This window comes from Haliotis asinina, chromosome 6, assembly GCF_037392515.1.
Source record: "Haliotis asinina isolate JCU_RB_2024 chromosome 6, JCU_Hal_asi_v2, whole genome shotgun sequence".
Lineage (NCBI taxonomy): Eukaryota > Metazoa > Mollusca > Gastropoda > Lepetellida > Haliotidae > Haliotis > Haliotis asinina.
This window is the reverse complement of record NC_090285.1, coordinates 23,112,120-23,134,491: the sequence shown is the minus strand read 5'-3', so window position 1 is coordinate 23,134,491 and position 22,372 is coordinate 23,112,120. Positions and strand designations below refer to the sequence as shown.

The 22,372-nt window shown below is 39.8% G+C and overlaps 1 protein-coding gene across 2 annotated transcripts in view; it reads right to left on the bottom strand.

Moving 5' to 3' along the window:
* Nucleotides 1–22,372, bottom strand: part of LOC137287517 (uncharacterized) — a 98,101-nt gene that overhangs the window by 18,985 nt on the left and 56,744 nt on the right. For both annotated transcript variants that reach the window (XM_067819858.1, XM_067819859.1), the window contains exon 2: nucleotides 2,350–4,881. In XM_067819858.1, the coding sequence (XP_067675959.1) occupies nucleotides 2,350–4,839 (2,490 nt within the window). In that variant the 5' untranslated portion in view covers nucleotides 4,840–4,881. The remainder of the gene's footprint in view (nucleotides 1–2,349; nucleotides 4,882–22,372) is intronic.

Here is a 22,372-nt window from a genome sequence, read left to right as displayed (position 1 = left end):
TAACTTCTGAAGAGAGGTATAGCTAAACATGAAGATAGAAGCATAGCAAACACAACTCCTTCAAGTTCAGTGATCTACCCTGTAGGTTGTGTTTACTCAACATGGGTTGTGTTGGTTGATTTGATACAAGAGATGCCATGTGTGGCCCCACAACACTCCATGCAATGAAGTAGAGGCATGTTGGGCCATCAGGCAGACAGCAATCAGTCATGGTCGAGTGCCCTGACTACACACACATAACACAGACATACATACTGATGCCTCTAGTAGGAGCTGGTATGCCAGCTATCTGTTGGTGCTTGATAAACTAGGTCCATATACAGATAAACCTCATCAGTCTGGATGCTGTCAATCATGATTAGTCCTGTTGATGGCTGTATACAGTTAAACCTCATCAATCTGGACACTGTCATTCATGGTTACTACTGTTGATGTCTGTTCACAGATGAACCTCATCAGTCAGGACACTGTCAGTTTGAACTCTGTCAGTCATGATAACTCCTGTTGATGTCTGTATACAGATGAACCTCATCAGTCTGGACACTGTCAATCTGGACGCTGTCAGTCATGATAACTCATGTCAATGTTTGCATACAAATAAACGTCATCAGTCTGGACACTGTCAATCATGATAACGCGTGTTGATGTTTGCACAAAAATAAACCTCATCATTCTGGACACTGTCAATCATGATAACTCCTGTTGATGTCTGTATACAGATAAATGACATCTGTCTGGATATTGTCTGTAAATCTGGATATTGTCAGTCATGATTACTGCTGTTGATGTATATGTACAGATAAGCCTGACCAGTCTGGACACTGTCAGTGTCAGTTGCTTCTGTTGATGTCTGTATGAAGATAAACCTCATCACTCTGAACACTGTCAGTCATGGTTACTCCTGTTGATGTCTGTATACAGATAAACCTCATCAATCTGGATGCTGTCAGTCATGATAACTCCTGTTGATGTCTACATACAAATAAGTCTGACCAGTCTGGACACTGTCAGCCTGGACACACTCAGTCATGGTTACTCCTGTTGTCCAAATCTGAAATACCCATAAGCAGTCCGAGTAAGGTGACATTCTATTCTGACAAAATTGTAAAACAATGAGCAAGAGAAAAATAACCAACACTGCTTCTTCCCTACCGTTAACATGGCAGCTACACTCAGAAAATTACTTAAATTTATAAGGTCTGTCTATGACCTCCACTAATCTTGTATTTTTCAGCAGTATCAAAATGCTTAAGATTCCCATGGGTATTTGTGATCAATAGTGGTGTAGAATTGAACTGTATTTGGGAAACTGATGAAGCATCTTGCATAAAATAACGTCTTTCCAAAACACCTGACCTTGACCTTTGATTAATCTTGGCCAGAAGATTTCCAACAACAAAGCCTAGAAACATTTCCTTTTCCTAATGGCAAGTTCTTTTTTTTAGTGGGGAGAAAATCAAATTACAAACACTTTCTCTTGTTTTGAAAAACTCTTGACATTTGACATTTACATCACATACATGAACAGAATTCCCCTGGGACATTTTATAGAGGATCATGGAAGAAGAATATCTCATGCCATTCATCTTAATTCTATGAAAATAATACAGGGGGCCCATATTACCAGTGTGGTAATGGTGGTGTTGGTACAAACAACTGCACTGTCTCCCATAATCTATTCCCAGAGGAAGGATCGTCTACACATTATATATTTACATAGTATTATAAATACACATCAACACAAGAAATCTTAGAAGTAATCCAACTATGTATGGCTCAGAGAAGAAAGCACTGGATACATTGGACCCTCTGCTGTCTGAATCCTGTCTTCTGGAACATCCAGGTTATAATTACAGGGAATGTTGTCTGTCCACCATTAGCTATCATCACCACCGTGAATCTATCATTCTGTAAGGTTGCTCAGATACTACAGTGTTATCAATCATTATTCAAGAAAACTAATAATTTGGATGATTTCTCCAAGAATGGATGACTGAAATACTGTGGATGAACATTGTGGTAACTGAGATATTTATTACTGTTGAAAAGTTCCAATGCAGGAGAAAAGTTGTTCTTGTAAGTAGTACATTTTTGTCTGTCTGTTGTTTAACCTTGCCCTCGGCAGTTTCCCACCATTATGATGGCAGCCTGTAAATAAGTCTGGACCAGACAATCCAGTGGTTGACATCATAAGCATTTGTGACACAGTGACATGAGTCTGCCAAGTCACCTAGCCTGACAACCTGATCCCGTTAGTTGTCTTTTACGACAAACATGGGATACTGCAGACCAACTCTAATGCATCTACAGTTTGCATATTAGGGATTATTTATTGTGAGTGACACTTACCTGGAATATGAAATCCTTTGTGATAAGTTCAGGGTTTGGAAGCACTGAGCGATCAGCTATCACAGCCATTCGAATTTGATCACCATAAGTAAGGAAAGAAATGGCAACCGCCACCTTCTCCAGTGGGGGTAACCAGTACATGACACACTTAATCTCACGCGATGCAAATCTCAAGTTGGTTTCTGGACCAGCCAGATTCGAGATTAGACATGTACACTTGCTATATATATTGTTCCACAGTTTTCTGTACAAGGATTTGGGCAGGGTGGCTGACGTGAACCACATTGCCCCTTTTATCACTGCTGCCTCTGGAGATCGTTTGAAGTGATCCATTGTCATTTTCAGTTCCCACAGGCGTGGAATAGCACCTTCTGTGTTGGTAGGTAGAGGTAGGACTATGAATGAATACTTACTCCCCATCTCCGACCTATGTCTTGTGTCTGTATGATGAAAGTCAAATGGAATGGCACACTGCATGTTGAAAGGGTTCCCAATTCCGCTAACTTGTAGATATGACCTAACATTCCCCGCAGTGACTGACATTAGCAGCTCATTCATTGTACACCTGGAGACCTGTTTAATGCGTGTGGCGGACCTCATGCTGAACGGAGCTGACCAGGCTACAACCATGTCTCCAGAAGGATGGACATGGCGGCCATGTAGCAGGTTGAAATCATCTCTCAAACACAAGTACTTACAACAGAAGGTCAAGGGTCCAAAAAGAAATGCTCTGAATGTTCCCAGAAAGGCTGGTCCACTTCCTAGAGGAGATGATGGAGAAGAGACTCCTTGGGAATCCACCAGCGCCTCCTGAAGGATGCGAATCATGGACACACCATCCGTCATGCTGGGGTGCATCCGGAACAGGAGCGCTGTGTCTCGCTGTGGCCCGAAGTTATGATAGACTTGAATCTCCCAGAGTGGGTGGTCTTCTGGAAGGGGCTTAGAAGCCATTTCTGATATATATTCCTGTAAATCTTCCAAAGACGATAAACGAACAGATGCATTGAATACATGATTGTTGATGAAGAAATGATAGTCGTCCACCCACGCATACCCGCAACAAAACGGTACAACCTTTTCACTGAAACGAGGATATAGCTTGTTTCCGCGTCTGTCTTCTGCAGTAATGACGCGGGCATTGATGAGGTCACGTATGCGGTCGGTGTCAAGTCCAGCTTGTATGATAATAAGACTTTGAACAACGACAGGATTAGTGTTGCTGGATTTGTGAAGCCAGATGTTCTCCGACGATGACAGATGCTCATTGCAGCAGAATGCGCAGCAATGGTTACAGAATCGGCAACAGTAGCACACGTCACATATTCTCTTCACAATCACACACACTGGAACCACAATAGCCACCAGGATCACAACAGGGCCAAACAGGAGTAAAGACACAAGAAGCAGTAGAAATGTCGTACAGCAATTAAGACATATACTCTTAGACGTCACATGAACTATCCTCCGGAAAGGGGCACTTGGAAATCCCAAACGTACAAAGTGTCTTTGAAAACCTTCTGATGTGGAATGTACTGACCTTGGGTTGTCCGAGACACGCGACATGTCAATGTGGACTTCCTCCGGTCGCTCAGGTCTTTCGACCTTGAATGTGACCTTGGTTGGAGACTGCACTGCTGTTGGTTGTTTTGTGATGGGTGGTTCCGTACTGCGTGCTGCTTTAGTAATCTCATTATTTGGAACCTCATAATTTTGGCTTGTTGGGACTTTAGGTGTTTCACTGATATAAACTGTAGTTTCTGCTGGAGTTTGTGGTTTCTTATTGTTTGAAGTTTCAATTTTTTTACCTTCTTTCTCAATCTTTTGAGATGCAGAGTCACTAGTCTTTTTGTTTTCTTTCTTTTCTGTTTTTGGAATTGTGGAGTCTTCCGATGTTTTGGCAGACTTTGTCTTACTCTTGGAGGTGTCATCATTTTGGTCTTCCTTGGATACCTTTGGTTTGGAATTGTTTGAATCTTCAACCTTTTGGCTTCCTTTGAGCAAGGTCTTCTTGGAATCCTCAGCTTTCTTTGCCTTCTTCAAGGCAGCATCAGTGACTTGGGTGATCTTAATCTGAGGCTTGGATATTTTTTGACTTTTTTGATTTTTGGCAGGAGTAGAGCTCTGGCTTGACTTGGACTGAGCTGTATTAGCCTTCTGGCTCTTGGCGGACTCCACAACCTGGGTGAGATTGAAAGGACTTGCTCCAGGAAACCTGGGTAACACAGCTGCATCTATTATCCTGTCAGGTTGTCTTGGAAGACTGCCTCGTTTGTCCACATCCAGTTTCAGCCTCTTCTTTTCAATTTTGTAGACCTCCAACCTGTTGCCTGTTGTCTGACTGTTGGCAACAGGTTTGGGAGAGACGACTTCATGGCTACGGATTGAAGACTGCCCCTGTGCCCGAGCACCAACCTTCACCTTGGCGTCAGCATTATTAGAGCGGCCAGTCTGGTCATGATGGCTTTCTTGGCCACCACTTCTTTCCATTGGACGACAGCCGAGTCCATCACATACTCATATCCGTGCTAGCTGAAATGTAAAAAGAGGATGTTAGTTGGAATTACAGGTATGTTCTTTCTACACACAATTGTTTGCTAATGATGAGCATGAAACATGTCAATAGGATACTGTATGTCTAACCAATTAAGGACCGGTGAATCTGAGATCTGAATACACAATAAGCGGATCCTCTGACAGCTAAGGGTAGCAACTTAGTTCAAGACACAGCACCTTAGACAGACTTGGTCATCAGTCTAAGCTTGAGTAATCATTCTTGTAAAAGAATAATGAGAGCAATGTTACTGCTTTTAGCTCTACACACTTCAGATAACAACTGCAGATATTTGCACATAACTTCAAACAACATTGTATACATAAATATCCAGTAGTAATCTTAATGTTGGCTCCTTAGTTCTGGCACTTCTATCAACTTACCAGGGACATAAAGAACAGACACCTTTGTACCAAAGATGGCAATCAAACCCTGGACCCATGTAGGAAACATTACATCCACAAGTCTAAACCACCATATTTCTCAATTCACAGTCAAGTTTAAAAATATGAAGTTTCAGTCATATATACATGTACTTTTTGACACCTCTGTAACTTAAAAAAACAACAATATAAGTAAAAAAAGGTTTTTGACATATGTAGACACAAATGACTGTCAAATGAAACAAACATGGCTGAATCTTCCCGAAACAAATTGTGAAAATAACACTTCTAACATACCTCTAACAAGACCATCCTGGAACTGAAAGCACATACAACTATTAGCTGCTATCAATTGATTGGCATAAGGAACACAGTCCTCCTGCCCACGCCAGACATACCAGACCAGTGAAGTCTACAAGGATCCGTACAGGCATCTGGAAACCTTCCTCCACTAAACAAGGACAAGTAAAAAACAAATATCACAGTACCTGAGGCAAAAGAAAACACACAATCTTTCTACCCACGATGCACCTGTGATGAAAGTTGAGCCATGACCCACTAGCATGGATTGGTATCCCCTTCATCCCTCCCCCCCAACCCACTCAATCTCTCAGACTAACCCAGAAGGATATATTTCTGACACCTGGTCAGTTACAGCTGCAATGTTGGTTCACTCCAGACTTTAACACACAGCTACTGAAACAACAGCATCCGTGTATACATTCAAGTGGTCAGATACACACAAATTATTGGTCCACTACTTTGATGCTAAAGACCTGCACTCCAACATGTGTATCATCAATGAGGCTTATTAATGAACCCGGTCAGTCACATATACTGAACAGCAAAAGAAATGCAACTGTTTTGGGGTTTTTTCTTTTGTTCAAGTTTTTAAACAGAAGACATGAACATTTACTTTAATTTAATTTAATTTCATAAAAACTTACTCTTCTTTTGCAGTTCAGTATATATACACTTAATTCACTCGTTGGATGCCCAACACTTAAACACATTAGTGAAAGGAATGCCACACTGAATGGTTCAACAATGTCAGATATATATTAGTCATTCACCTTTCTGTATGTTAGAACTAACATGCCTCATCCGGTCACATCCTTATACAAACATGAGGTATAAATCAGACCATATAATGATGATAATAACAGTAATAATACTTAATATGTGGGGTCTGGTATGGGCTAACTACTCGTATACACGCTTTACATGAGTTTACAAGTAAGTTTACAGCTGTAAAATAGGCAATGTAAAACACAAGGTCCATGAAGCATTTTGTATAATTTATACCTTTCGCTACATAAATAAATCCTGATTCATCATTCATCCAGAAATGGATCACACCTAATATAATTCAGTATTTTTAATTCGAAGGTTAATAACTACATATTAACAATATACTAATTATCGGTGGAAAAAATGATGGGATCAGCTAACAGTTTGACACATAACATGAATATGCCAGGACAGTTATGTCAGTGAGGGAAGGATAAACCAGACTGCATGCTAAAAATATATGACTCCATATATAATGTTAGTTACAGGGCTGACAGATCAGTTTACAAACAACAAATGAGTATAAAACACAACATACAAACTATGCCAAACAAATTGTGTTTCCTCAGTGTTGGCTGCAGGGGAATAACATACATGACTGCCCTCTAAACTGCACCAGTTAACATATACACACCAGGTAGGCAATATAGTTAACCTTCTATGGCACAAGGCAAATAAGCACTACATCTTACCACCTACCCAGCAGATGGTTTCCAGCCTGACCCAGTGACCAATGGCACACATCTGCTACTTGGATAGTGCTCATAGTGGCAGCGCCAATATTGGACTGTTACAAAACAAGCAGGGGAGGTCTGGCAGTGGTCTACTTGAAGGGGAACATGAAGGTTATAGAACCTTACTGGTACCTGCTGGCATGTCCTGATTGAGGACTCATGGTTGTACAGAGTGTCATTGGTTGGATATAGACTAATGGTTGTACAGAGTGTCATTGGTTGGATATAGACGGATGGTTGTACAGGGTGTCATTGGTTGGGTATAGACTGATGGTTGTACAGGGTGTCATTGGTTGGCTATAGACTGATGGTTGTACAGGGTGTCATTGGTTGGGTATAGACTGATGGTTGTACAGAGTGTCATTGGTTGGATATAGACGGATGGTTGTACAGGGTGTCACTGGTTGGGTATAGACTGATGGTTGTACAGGGTGTCATTGGTTGGGTATAGACTGATGGATGTACAGGGTGTCATTGGTTGGGTATAGACTGATGGTTGTATGGGTGCCACTGGTTGGCTATAGACTGATGGATGTACAGGGTGTCATTGGTTGGGTATAGACTGATGGTTGTATGGGTGCTATTGGTTGGGTATAGACTGATGGATGTACAGGGTGTCACTGGTTGGGTATAGACTGATGGTTGTATGGATGCCACTGGTTGGGTATAGACTGATGGATGTACAGGGTGTCATTGGTTGGGTATAGACTGATGGTTGTATGGGTGCCACTGGTTGGCTATAGACTGATGGATGTACAGGGTGTCATTGGTTGGGTATTACTGATGGTTGTATGGGTGCTATTGGTTGGGTATAGACTCACAGATGTATGGGGTGCTATTGGTTAGGTATAGACTGACGGAAGTAAGGGGTGCCAATGGTTTGATATACCGGTAGACAGATGGTTGGATATTGACTGGTGGTTGTATGAGATGCCATTGGTTGAGTACAAACTAGTGGTTTGGGTGCCATTGGTTAAATATAGACTCATGGTTGAACAGGGTGTCATTGGTTGGGTATAGACTTATGGTTGCACTGGGTGCCATGTTCTGACTCAGGACTAGGGGTGCCTGATGCCTCTGCCACAGGTTGCATTATCAGCTGACATCTTTGACATGATAAATTAAATCCTCAATAGGAGATAACTGTCTGATAAGAGAGAAAATAGACATTGTGAGTACAAAGTACATTGAAAACATGGGTAGCTAGGAAACAGTAAGAAATAGCAACAATGAGTCCACACTTTGTAAAATGAGGCAAATAGATCTGATCAGCCTCTGTTTCTGCACAATGTGTCAAATCTTGTGAGTGAGTGAGTTTAGTTTTATGCAGCACTCACCAATATTCCATCTATTCGGTGGCAGTCTGTAAATAGTGGAGTCTAGACCAGACAATCCACTGATCAACAGCATGAGCATCAATCTACACAACTGGGATATGATGACCATCTGATTGGTTGCCTCTTCTGACAAGTATGGGTACTGTGGATCAATTCTAACCTGGATCTTTATGGGTGTGAATCCTTGTAAGACTAGTAAGGCATTTGTAAAATGGATCCAACAATATACTGACTCCAAAGACAGAGAAGCAGGTTTACTTAGTAGTAATTTTTATAATCTTTCCCATGGTGTTCAAAGATGGTTTGCATGATAAACCAGCTCTTTAATAAACAAAAAATCATTGAAATCTTGTGAACATACACATTATGCCCAACAAGGTATAATATTGAGCTTTTTCTTTTTAATAATAACTTAACTCACTTCTTTTTTTCCCAAATTCTTTCAAAATTAGGATAGTACATGTCTGCTAATTTTCCAATACAAAAATTCAATATATCTCCCATGTTCTAGGTTCATCAACACAATAATAACGGCTCTGGCTGACAAGATCGAGATACTGCCAGCTGACTGGCTGACATACTGAAGATAATGACACCTGATTGGCTGACATGCTGGAGATACTGCCAGCTGATTGGCTAACATGCTGGAGATAATGCCAGGTGACAACACCCATCCAACTGGCTGGCATGATCATAGGGAAAGTGCAGTTGGTGATATACAGAGATTAAACCCTTGATCCAACTCATAATAAAAGTGCAGTCTTCATCTGCAGGGTTCACAAACCCAGGCCCAGGGTTTGACTGTGTCCCCCACTGTGATGTTTCTGGACTACTGGTACTAGACTATATTCACACACTCCTGATATCTTGTAGGGTAACATTAAATATAACATATCTAAACATAAACAAATGCAGTTTAGAAAATCTCATTGTACCGATGTCTAACTTCAGTTGTTTCACTTTTGACAATGATCTAAGAACTGTCTGGATTTCAGTTAGTCTCAACCAAAAAAAATTTAAGTTGTCACTGCTCTTGTCCCAAAGGTGAGTGAGTGAGTGAGTGAGTGAGTGAGTGAGTGAGTGATCCACAAGAGTGTGACAGATGGAAGAACGCTAAGCAGTTAGGTATGGCACCAACAATCAAAGTATCATAAGATCTGCTGTTCAAGCCATTATCAGGATCCTGGTTGTAGTAAGGAATACAACTCACCTTCACACAACTGCAACACCCATGCTGCCTTAATAGTCCTTAATAGTAATAAACTACTTCTACATCAATCAGTTTAATAAAGGATGAGCATTTTCATGGTTTTGTTTGTTCAATCACTGTGATTAAATGTTTAGAAAAAATCTATTATTTCCAAGGCTAGAGTATTAACAATAATAAGCAAACTTTCAGAAGTTAGTCAATAGCAGCCTATTTGGAAATAACCAACAAAACCCAACAATTAATTACACTTCAGTGAAAACGGATTTGAGGGAATACCTTTTTCGCGACATGATTCAGTTCAACTTCATACAGAGCGCATGCACAATTACCAGCAACAGGCACTTCTCAGTCAGTGGGAAGCAAAAACCGATATTCCTGTGACAGAGTCCGTTATGCACAATCTATTGAAAATCACAAGCCAGGGAGACTATAGCCTTGACCTTCTAGCATTAATGAAGAATGAGATGAGCCTTCTACTTGATTCTCATCCTCATAATTCCTAATGTTACCAACACAAGACTATCATTCCATGCCCAATAACTTAATATAAGTGAGAAACCTTTTCTGCACGAGAAGAATCAATTTATTGATGAAATCATTTTTCTTTTGATGAGGACTTCATAAGAATTTTCACAAAAATGTTCGTCATGAGGTTACAAGATTTTCTAAGGGAAATCATTAGCTTGACAGCTTCACATTATAAGCAACTCAGACACACATTGTCTGTATCAGCAGTCAACATTGCTCTGTATCAGCATGCACATACTTTACTTTCACCAGCAGCTTATTGTTTGCTGCACATAGAGAAAAATTTAACAAATTGTGTCATTTTTAGTTAAGAAAGTTAAATAAAGTTTAAAGGTTTTCAGTGTATCTCAAATTTGTGAGCCTATATAATCAATCCTGAAGATAAATGCCCCATGATCAAGTTGAAGCAGAACATTACCAAAGTTCCTCTAATAGAGGCCCACTCTATTTTTAGATACCAGGTTTAACACAAAAATGGTGACAATAATTACAATACTGATACAACAACTCACCCTGATATGACATTTACAGGTTCAAACCTTTGTCATGCTAGCCGATGAATGAGTTACTTGTAACACAGACACTGAACTATTATTTTCTGCCTAAACACAGAACTAAAATCACCACAAATTTTTGTAGGATAGTATGGTGTCACTATAATGAGAAACACACGTGTCAAAACTGACAGCTGTGATAAAGATACTTGCAGTTAGAGAACACAAACAGATTCAATGTCAAATTCACCTCAAAATGTGAAATTCTGCAAAACTTGGAGTTGAATCCCACAATTAATTAAACAAATACCAAATTTTATAACATTCTGCACAGAAATGGTCAAGCAATTACCATAAATAGGATTTTCCAATATAACTGCTCTGGAGGCCATATAGAAAATGTTCTTGAACCAATTCTGGCATCAGATGTCAAAATTTGTTGAAACAATCAAGTAGATTTTGAGAATATATTATTCTGATATCATATATATAGTATACATGAAGGATGAGAGACAAACAGACCATGAGATAACTTTCAGTCAGGTAAACTTACATATATGTTGGAGTGTGTATTAGATACAATATGGTACATCGAGATGCTGCTGAGATGACAACCTGATGTATAGATGTCACACAACACAAACCCTGACAGATGTATGTTGGTATGTCCTAACTTTCCTGTCCACCACAGTCCTCAGCGATGAGGCCTGAGATGAAGCATGCCTTTTTCAATATGTCTGACAAGACAGACCAATCATGCCAGTCAGTGACTGATATATTCTTATTGAATTGACAATTAGTCTAGAGGAAGATCTATTTTCTCTCAAAATAGAATATATTACAGGAAAGCATTCCAGTAAAAGCTTTTGTACTTATTTGATGATGCATTTTGAAAAATGAATCCCCAAAAGTTTTTCTTGTAGGATGTTCACGCATTCTTCCTTCAGTAACACTAACCACAAGATTCCATTCTGTAGAGCTTATCAAGCTACCAAACAGGGCCATGTACCACGACAATGGGTTGACATAATATTCATGGTGTTTATTGATACTGGGCACATGTTTGGTCCTTGAATCTATGACAAGCCAAGCATTCTTACTGGGGACCTGTTCTGACCTTGAATCCCTGTATCAAGCCAAGCATTGGTACTGGAGAAAAGTTTTGTCCTTGATTCTCTGTGGCAAGCAAAGCATTGGTACTCTGGACCTGTTCTGCCTTTGAATCTCTGTGGCAAGCCAAGCATTGGTACTGGGGACCTGTTCTGCCCTTGAAATATCTGTGACAAGTCAAGCATTGGTATTGTGGACCTGTTCTACCCCTGATAATCTGTGGCAAGTCAAGCATTGGTATTGTGGATCTGGTCTACCCATGAATCTCTGTGGCAAGTGAACTACTGGGACTGGGGACCTGCCCTGTCATGGAAGGCCTTCTCTGTGCTGGGATCTCCACAATGAGACAGATGCTTGTGACCTGTTCAGCCATGGAACAGCAGCTGGTGGAAATAATAGATTACAGTCATGTCAAGTTATGCATGTATGAGGATAGGTGGCATCCTGGGAAGAACAAGACAAGATGTCCTCCTGCTGAGTGCTGTCCTTTGATGCAACAACATGGTGGACTGACCAGATTGCTCACACTACTGGCCAGATTTGTTTGCTCCAAGTCGGATTACACCCTGCAGTCAGCCAGAACTTAACAGAAATATTGCTCACTAAATGCAGGCTAATAAATTTTGTATCGCCTGTTTTCAGCAGTTGATCGCTTGTCTTACACATGAATGAACCTAAAGGTCACACATTTCTGAACTGCTGCCGCATTAGCTTTACTTATTTATTCCATGCAACATCACAGTCGGCATGTGGTTCACCGGGATGGGAAGGAAGGTAGGTATGGGATGATGGTGATGAGGTGATGGGATGATAGTGATGAGGTGATGGGGTGATAGTGATGAGGTGATAGGATGATAGTAATGAGGTGATAGTGATGAGGTGATGGGGTGATAGTGATGATGTGATGGGATGATAGTAATGGGGTGATAGTGATGAGGTGATGGGATGATAGTGATGAGATGATGGGATGATAGTGATGAGGTGATGGGATGATAGTAATGGGGTGATAGTGATGAGGTGATGGGGTGATAGTGATGAGGTGATGGGATGATAGTGATGAGGTGATGGGGTGATAGTGATGAGGTGATGGGATGGTAGTGATTGGGTGAAAGTGATGATGTTATGGGGTGATAGTGATGAGGTTTGATGGGATGATAGTGATGGGGTGATGGGATGATAGTGATGAGGTGATGGGGTGAAAGTGATGAAGTGATGGGATCGTAGTGATTGGGTGAAAGTGATGAGGTGATGGGGTGATAGTGATGAGGGTTGATGGGATGGTTATGATGATTCTGGTTGGATAGGGTGATGATATGATGGGTGATGACTGATGATGGTGCTTTAATTATGACTGGGTGGTGTGATATCGGGTGATGGGGTGAACAGCTTAGTCCAGATCATAAAGATCTGTAAATGACCGAACTTAAACCTTGACAGAAACAGAACGACCTGTGATGGCATGGTTGGCTGAACACCACATGATAACTACATCCTCAACAATTATTTGACTCTTACAGCAACTATTTCTATTGATCTTCAGGTTGTTTTCTGGCTAACTACCTGGCATGTGAGCATAATGTGGTTATTACGTCATAAAACCACAGGAATGTTATTCCACACTTTAACAACCAGCCATGTGCAATGCAATCAGACTACAAATGTTATCTGGGTTGGTCCATGTGTAACAGGGGTGTCAGTTTGTAGGTTTGTCATGTTGTGACCTACCTTGGCACTTTGTATCATATCTAGGGAGTTTGTGTCATCCTCAGACAGGAAGTGTGGGTAATTGGGGACCTACACTACCAAACTGGGGTAGTTATTTGATTGGCTCTGTAGTCATGATCAGCGACAACCCTAGAATGAAAAATCTCCAAGTATCTTTGCAATTTTGGAGGTTTGACAGATGCAGATAAGAAAGATGTTGCAAGTCATGCTACTGTGGAGCCACTTGTCATTCATGTTACTATGGATCCACTTGCAGTGGAGCCTGTCATGCCACAAAGGAGCCACTTCACATTCTTATTAGTATGATCCACTTGCCATGGAGCCAGTCACACTGCCAAGGAGCCACTTGATGTCTGTGGATCTATGGATCCTCTAGCCTTTGTCAGGGGTTCATTTATAGTGCTATGAGTCACCCTAGGCCTTGCCACCAGGTATAATATTAGGTGTGGTATGCAACTCCTTCCTGTGTGTTTTTTCAGGCATTCCTCCCACAACAAACAGACCACAAAGACTTTGTGAAAATATCTACAACATTATCAGCAATCTACCTTACTCTGCACATGTGGGAACCGCCATACCTGATTACCATTCTGTTCTCTGGTCAGTGTCTGACCTTCACTATCCCCCTGCCCATGCTGAAGCAATGCTGTCATACAACTCATCTCCACAACATGAAAGCTGACAGGAAGGTGAGGGACTGTTTCCAAACATGCCAATCTACCTGCAAGATAGCCGCCTCACTGATGTGCGCCCAACGTACCTGTCTGTATCTCGGTAAAGGTCAGGGAATCCTTTGAGATTGGATGCAGATTCTCGCAAGTGGTTTCCATATAAACACTGAGTCGTATTGTACCTGCCCTATCCCTCCTGTTGTGGTTGGTTTATAGTAGGGATCATGCCTCTCTTTGGAACAGGACCTGTTATAGGCTACTTAAATCTCCAACGAACAGGAACACCCAGGAACCGTTTTTATTTCAAAATTAGTATCTACATATACACCTATTTATCATCAACTGATGACAATTCATTCGAAATCTCTGATAATTCTATGTCTTGTACATAACTAAAGAATCCAAGCATCCAATCCTGCTGACCTGGTTACTGGTAACTCATAATCAGCTCACTGCCTTTGGATCAATACAGCTCACTAGTAAATTGACCTGTATACACTGTATCATCTTAATCATGTTAATGATTTCTTAGTTGTATTTCAAAAACATGTACACATATCCTCATATTTGGTCGAAGGCCAAGTCATCTTCAGAACAACCCATGCCAATTTTGGTTCACCACCTAATTGTTTTATACAGACAGTTCCATCTTGAATTATTAATGCTTTTGGAGTTCTTCTACGGAAGCCAACACGTGCTATCTAAGTCTACCTCATTTGCTATCTAAGTCTACCTTGCTGTCATGAAAACATTTACAGAAAACATAACAGACAAGAAATCCCAAATCATCATATGGCAATGAACCTTCAGTAGATGTTGTTTGCCAGCCTGCTGTATTTTTTTCAAAATGGAGGTCAACTTAAAAAAATTAAACACACAATTGCCATTTCTGTACATTCTGAATCTATATTTCACAAACAGTCGAACATGTTCAATAAACAAAGTGACCAAATTGTTTTGCATGTAGGTTGCATGTGGTCTTGTGCATAGTACTAAGGTCACAAGTCAGTTGAAGTTAAGCAATACTGGATGCGGACAGTCCTTGGATGGGTGAATGTGTTTGGCAGCTTGACACCTGAGTGTTTCTATGACTTCAGACCTGCCCCACAGCAAATCACATGTGATATATATAGTCTCACCTGAGGCAAGTGAGTTTGTTTAAAACTGCCTCTGTCCACCCAGCAGAAAATGGGTACCCAGAGGGATAAACATGTGACGCTAACCTTCTAGCACCTCATATGCAGCTTGAGTTAACTGGGGTAGTAATGAACTGTGTATTTGTATCTGCTTTGAGTATGCACTTATGGAACTTAGAACTATAGAAGTACACATTTTTATTGTTATTATTATTTTGCTGCTTTAAAAAATATTTCAGTCAAATTACTCCCAGACACTGCAAGACTTCTCTATTTGCATAATGCTGCGGTAAGGGGAATCAAACTAGCTGGCACAACAAGTTGGGGCTTCATTCACAAAGGTTACACTTTCTAGCTATGGAGGATTTAATTGCCCAAGTGACTGAAGTCAGCCCCATTTCAATGTGCAAAGTTATCTCCCCTTGGCAATCAGAGATCCTACAATCATGGGTGTAAATCTGAGATTCTCCCTGATTCATTTTCTAGAAATGTCTGGGTAGTTTGGTAGGTACCTTGGTCCTCTGCCATAAACCATCTTTCCCCTATCAAATGGGTTTCACCATACTGGTAAACATCCATATCTGCACCACTTTGGACTTTAAATTGCTCTGTGACATAAGTGAATCATGTTCCAAGCAGGGTTAAACTCACTCAGGAGATGGACAGGATACTGAAGTACATGATCTGAGATGAGTTGTGTAGGAAGCTGTCAGACAGACGTACTATGACAAGTTGGCCTCATTGAGAGTAATGACTTCAGTAAGCAAGTAGGCATATCACTACTCTGTTCAGGATGGAACGAGAATCTGGGTGACCTCAACATTTCACAGGCGGCAGGGAAACACGAATGATTCCTTCAACATGAAAGGGACATAAAGGTGCCAAAATAGATGCCTCTGTTCTTGGGGAAATATCTACTTGAGCATGGGCCCACTGTGATTGAAGTCTCTTGCTGTTTGAAGTCATCCAGGAGCCATGTTGTTCCTGATCACGGTTAAAGGTGCTGTTTCTTTGTGTTTAGAAGAGGAATATTTCAGTTCAATATTAGGCGTCAAATGTTAATGGTCCCAAATGAAAATGGTTTCAAGGGTCAGCAAACTAAAATACTATTGATTTAACTTCAATGATCCCCTTAATTACTCAGAGTGAGTGAGTGAGTGCCCAGTCTACAAGACTCCCCCATATATCAATGATGAAACACTTGAGTGAGTGAATGAGTTTAATTTTACACCAGTTCTGAAGCAATATCACAGCAGGGTACACCAGAAATGGGCTTCACACATTGTACCCATGAGGGAAATCAAACCTAGGACTTCAGTCTGAATAGCCAATGCTATAACCACTAGGCTAACCCACAGCCCCTAAGGAGGAACTCTTGAATATGCTACAGTGCTGTTATTTCATCAATATGATAGGACTACAAGGATTATATTTACATATTCAATATTTGAAAGCACTTGATTAAATTTGAAGAGGGTAGGGGAAAATATTACATGTATTACATATAAGAGTCACATCTTAATAATTATGCATGGTTATTGAAAATGACTTTGACCCTATAGCCGGCTCCAAAATGTATGTAGGTCATAAACATCCACAAAGGATCATGAGATCAACTTCCTGTTCAATATAGTCACTGCCAAGGGATTATGAGCTTTGTCCACATTCAGGTGCCGAGATGAGTGGAAAAGAACATACCCTGTGATGAATTTCCCTTTCATTAATTCAAAGACATTCCAAGCACTGTGTACATTTCATGTTGAAGAAATGATTACTTTAGGATTTCATATCTACTGTCTGTCTGTAACATTTATTGAATAACCCATATCAGCAGACGTCGATTCTTAAAAGCTAAAAATATCAAAGAATACTTTGAAATCAGAACCTCAGTCAGTAATCTTGAATTCTTTGATTTTAAGATATCTGTCTTCAGCACTAGCCGCTGCCATGACTCAAGAAATGTTTGAGTGGCCAAAAATACCAGTGAAACTAAATTCAATGTTTCAAACATGTCAACATTGCAGACTATATCAAACAAATGTCTGCTTCACGTTATCACATTCTCCTCTCATATCTTCCCTTTCATACAATCACTCAATTTTGTTTTGTGAAAAATGCTCTTTTGTGAAATACCATACAGTAATATTATTAAAGATGATTTGAGGTGATTTGAAAACAACCAGGAACCCCTTGAAAATTTGCCAGGAGACAATTTTACCTGTTAACACCCTTTCATGCTATGCCCTTTTCCCTTTTCCTTTCTGTACAGAGTGACACAGCATGTGGACATCTCCCACTTGAGAGTCCCGAACAAGGAAGATATTTGCAGACGTAGACCACTTGAAAATCAGAAAAAGGATAAACTGTTGACTTCAAATGTGAGGATGAATGCCTTGCTAAAACTTATCAGTCACACATCTGAAGCACTTACCATTGGCCAAAACACAAGATGGTAAACACTGTACAAATGCTTGGAGTGCTGTATGAATGAACACTCTGCACATCAATGATTTATTTAGAGAAAATATCACGTCCCTACAAAGTAAAACATGATCAAAATAGATAGTACAATCTGTTTAGCTGATGGGAAAATTACAACATGGGAGGAAAATGTGCTAGATTTGACACAAAAGGTGATTATTTCTATAGCAGAGTAAGTGGTAGGCTGTTACTGGAAGCATAAATGGTAGCACTTTAAAAGGTTTATTTATACTGGTCGAACAATGCTTGACCCAATGTGGACCAAAGTACAACATGCCAATTATAGACAGCTATCACATTAGGGGCAGTATTTTCAAGGACCCCTTCTGTCATTATTATAATCTTCTTAGGAAATGTTTCTCCTCATCAAGCAAAGCACTTCTTATAGTCTGTCTCGCAGCCACTGAACCCACATTATGTTTGTTCCCTTCACTCTGCCATTTTAACACTACCAAAACTCTAACTACTGCAAATGTAGATTTTAGTGTGGTTCATGTCCTGAAACACCTATCTCACTAGGGATCCTTTTCAGTTAACATTCGGTTATTTCTTTTTTCCTCAAAACACATATTTTGATAAACTAGTAATTTGTCTACACATGTTAGAAAACACCACATTATAAAAACTGCATAAGGACCTTTAGATGTGGTACTTTCAATCTCTTGCCATATCAGCCTGATTTTGATCTATGTGAAAAACATGACACTTATTAGCAAATAGAATATCACTTGTTTATTATGTTCTATAGCCTTGAATGAGACCTTTCAGCATGAGTTTATACTTACTAAAGCTTGTGTGACTCTTGTTTACAGAATTATTAATCAAAACAGCATTAAAGCAATTTGATGGCATATTGGTTGAAAAAGCAAATGAAAATATTGATTTGAAACTTGCACTGCTTGCTAATGCTGCTTTTATCATTGAAGAAGAGTGGTCGCTAATTTCACCTTCTCAAGATCTGTCTTGAGACTGGTGATTATCTTGTCATGACAAATGATCTGAATTCATCTAACCAAATTAATACAACGTTAGTAATCTATCTATGGGGTCCCTTATTGTAAAAATTGGCAATAATTTCCATGTAAACTCCATTCTGGTTGTGTGATGATGTGTTCTAATTGTATTTAGAAAATGATCATTGTATTTAAAACAAGATGAAATACTAGAAATATTGCAGCTGTAAAAACCTCCATTGATGTGCTTGTGATGTTGATGGTTTCGTTCTGGCACGTCTTGTTGATAATTATGTAATGATACCATGACTTGTGTGCTTTGAGGATGATGAAAATTTAAGTATTCTTAAATAATAAATAATTATATAAAAGTTTAGAAGTGTTTTATCCCTTCATAGTGAACTTGGAAAAGATTTACCTTATGGGTAATCAGACCTTCCATTACACTGCTTAACCTGATCAGGTCCCTACTTTACATTGTCAGTGAAAATATTCATTATTCATAAATATGGAAGCCATGAAGATCAGGGTTAGAACTGGTCTTCAGCAACCCATGCTTGTCATAACAGGCAATTTAGGGGATCTGTTGGTCAGTCTTGCTGACTTGGTTGACACAAACCCCAATTGCATAAATTGATGCTCATGATATTGATCATTGGATTGTCTGGACCTTGATTACTTACAGACCACTGCCATGCATATATTACAAAAATATTGCTGAGTGCAGCGTTAACCAACAACCAAACCTAACCATTAGTACAACGCAGGTGTTTTTCATTGTTACAGTGATAACACAAGTCATGAAATTAATTACATGCTTTTAGAAATACTTGACACCCAGGCACCACAATACTTCGCTATTTGCATATTGTGGTGATATGGAGAAACATATCTGGTGTTTTGGAGTCACAAGACGATGCATCATTCACAGAACTATCACTTGCCTTGCTTCAAGTCTGTACTGAATGCTGAGCCCATGGATGCATAGTAATTCTATCCTCTAAAGAGGTAAATCTAGATTTAGATAAGCAGACAGTACAGTCTAAGGATGCCAGTGTGTTACTTACTATTTTTTAAGAAAACATCATTGAAACTATTAATGTTTACCTTAGAGATATACAAGTCTAAGTTAACACTTGTTAGGCATGAAGGATATAGATGACTTGGTCAGTGAAGTCAGCCCTGTTACACTGTGCAGAGTTACCTCCAGTTGGTAAACAAGGATCCTATGATCATTGGTGTGAATCTGATATTCTACCTGATTAAGTTTCTAGAAAAGTCTGAGTGGTTCGGTAGGTACCAAGGTTCTTTGTCCCAGCCCAACTCTCTCTTGTCAGAGCCATCCGCAACACAATTACTAGGAAACGACCATTCCTGGTTGTATTGTAATTTCCTACCAGAGAAAGAACATATCACAAGGGCTGTATATTATGTATAGCATGCTTTATGGCATCATATAATCTCCCTGTGGACCAGCACTGTAATGGAAGTATGGCTGCATGAAGTGGACGTTCAGCCTGATTGGTGAAATGGTCTTTGTCAATCTATTACTATGACAGGTCAATTTCAAAGCTGCTGAAAGCGTCTCAATCATAACTGGCAGGGAAATAATGTTCCATAATGAATATTTAAATTTTTCTATACTTGTTACAGGGATGACTGTATATTTGCAAAATTAATCCCTTCTCGTAATAACCTTTTACTGATGACTGTTAAAAAAAGTGGGTGGGTGGGTGAGTGAGTGAGTGCGTGCGTGGGTGAGAGAGTGAGTGAGTGAGTGACCCAGCTTTTAGCAATATTCTGAAAATACTCTAAACTGTATTTTACACGCTGTAATTGAACATGGATCTTTGACCTGATGAACTTTAACCACTTAACAACCCTATTAACCATCTGTCAAAGCAAACTATCCCATTTCACATCTGTTAAAGAATTGATTCATCATACTATATAATCTTAATGTGGCAATTCAATTGGGCACTTATGTGATTTGCTTTTCAATCAAGGTTCACTCTTCTTGAAACTGCACAGATTATATTTTCAAAGCATGATGTGTCTATTGTCAAAGAAAGTTTCTATCACCTGCTATCACCTTGACCGCGAGTGAGTCTTCACTTTCCATGCTCACTGGAATGAGTGTACTCTTAAGCTGCTTGTGGCAATATTCCAGCAATATCACCACCAAGAACAACAGAACCTGGCTTCACATACTGTAGTTACACGTATGTTGGGAATCAACCCCTGATCTTCAGCGTGACAAGTACACACTTTAACTACTGGGCAGCAACACCAACCAACATACTTATCGAAATATTTGTGTCTGACATCTACTTACACATTACACTAACTGATGATATCATCATTAGTTTACAGTGATTCAGCAAATTTTCACCACTTCTTTCTAATTATTCTTTCTGCAACGGGTAGTGTGCTTTCCTCATAGTGAAAGCGCTCACATTGAATACTGAGTTAAATTCCAAACATGGGTACAATGTCTGAAAGCTATTTCTGGTGTTCCCCGCTGTGATACTGCTGGAATACTGTCAAAAGCAGTGAAAAACAAAACTCATTCACTCATATATATATTCTTTATGAAATCTGTATCAGCAGAATTATTCCAGGCTGATTCTTTGATGTGTTTGATATTTTGAATTTGCTTGGTCATCTGACCGTGGTAAAAACAATCACATAATTACCCCTAGGAAATAAGAATAATCCCTCCCAACCTCATATTCATATGTCATTCCAGATTTTGAACAAAACCATTGTCAGAAGTTCTTTGAAACATCATGTCACAAGACACCAGCAAGCAAGCCACGAAACCAACCTCCACTGACGTCTGCCTTCAAGAGGCTTCAGCAAAGAGCAGTGTGTATCAACAATTACATCTTGCTATACATCAAACAGATCATGAACATGGCACCAAAATGACCAACATTTTATGATCACAAGATCTACAGGAAACAAACGAAACCTGAATTTGCCTGTGAAGGTAAATAATGGCAGAAAAGCCAACTTGATCGTGGAACGCTGGCCATGATGATAGTTGTGTACATGGAACTGGAGTTACCCAAGCAATGCCCTGGTTCCAATGCAATGTGAACCTGTGTTTTATTGATTTTAACATAAGGTGTAATGGCAGTACCAGCAGACAGGATGGTGATTGCTGCTGATAGGGCACAAGGAGGCGGAGGACACACTCCCCATCACTTGTCAACTGTCTGTTACAAAAACCATTTAAACAGCATGGTACAGAGGCACTCTCTATTTTACTGAAAGAGTAGTAGGTGCCCTGTAGTCCTGCACAGGTTTTAATGGAGCATTTGAATCATTATTGAAACATTTGCTTCAAATGATTTAGATGATTATACTTAGCAACAAAATTGGCATTGGTTGACATTTCAAAATTTGTTTTTATATCACTACAACCTCAAGAAACTGAAGAACACAAAGATTTTGACTATAAATAACTTAAGGAAATTGATTTTTCACATGGCCATGATAAGAGATCACATTGGTATATAGTTTCTCTTACTATTAATCTGGCGATATCACATTGGCCTCTATATAAAGATGTATCTATTTTGCTTTCATAATCACAAGCAAGTGATCGACATATGGAGCAGTGATCTACCC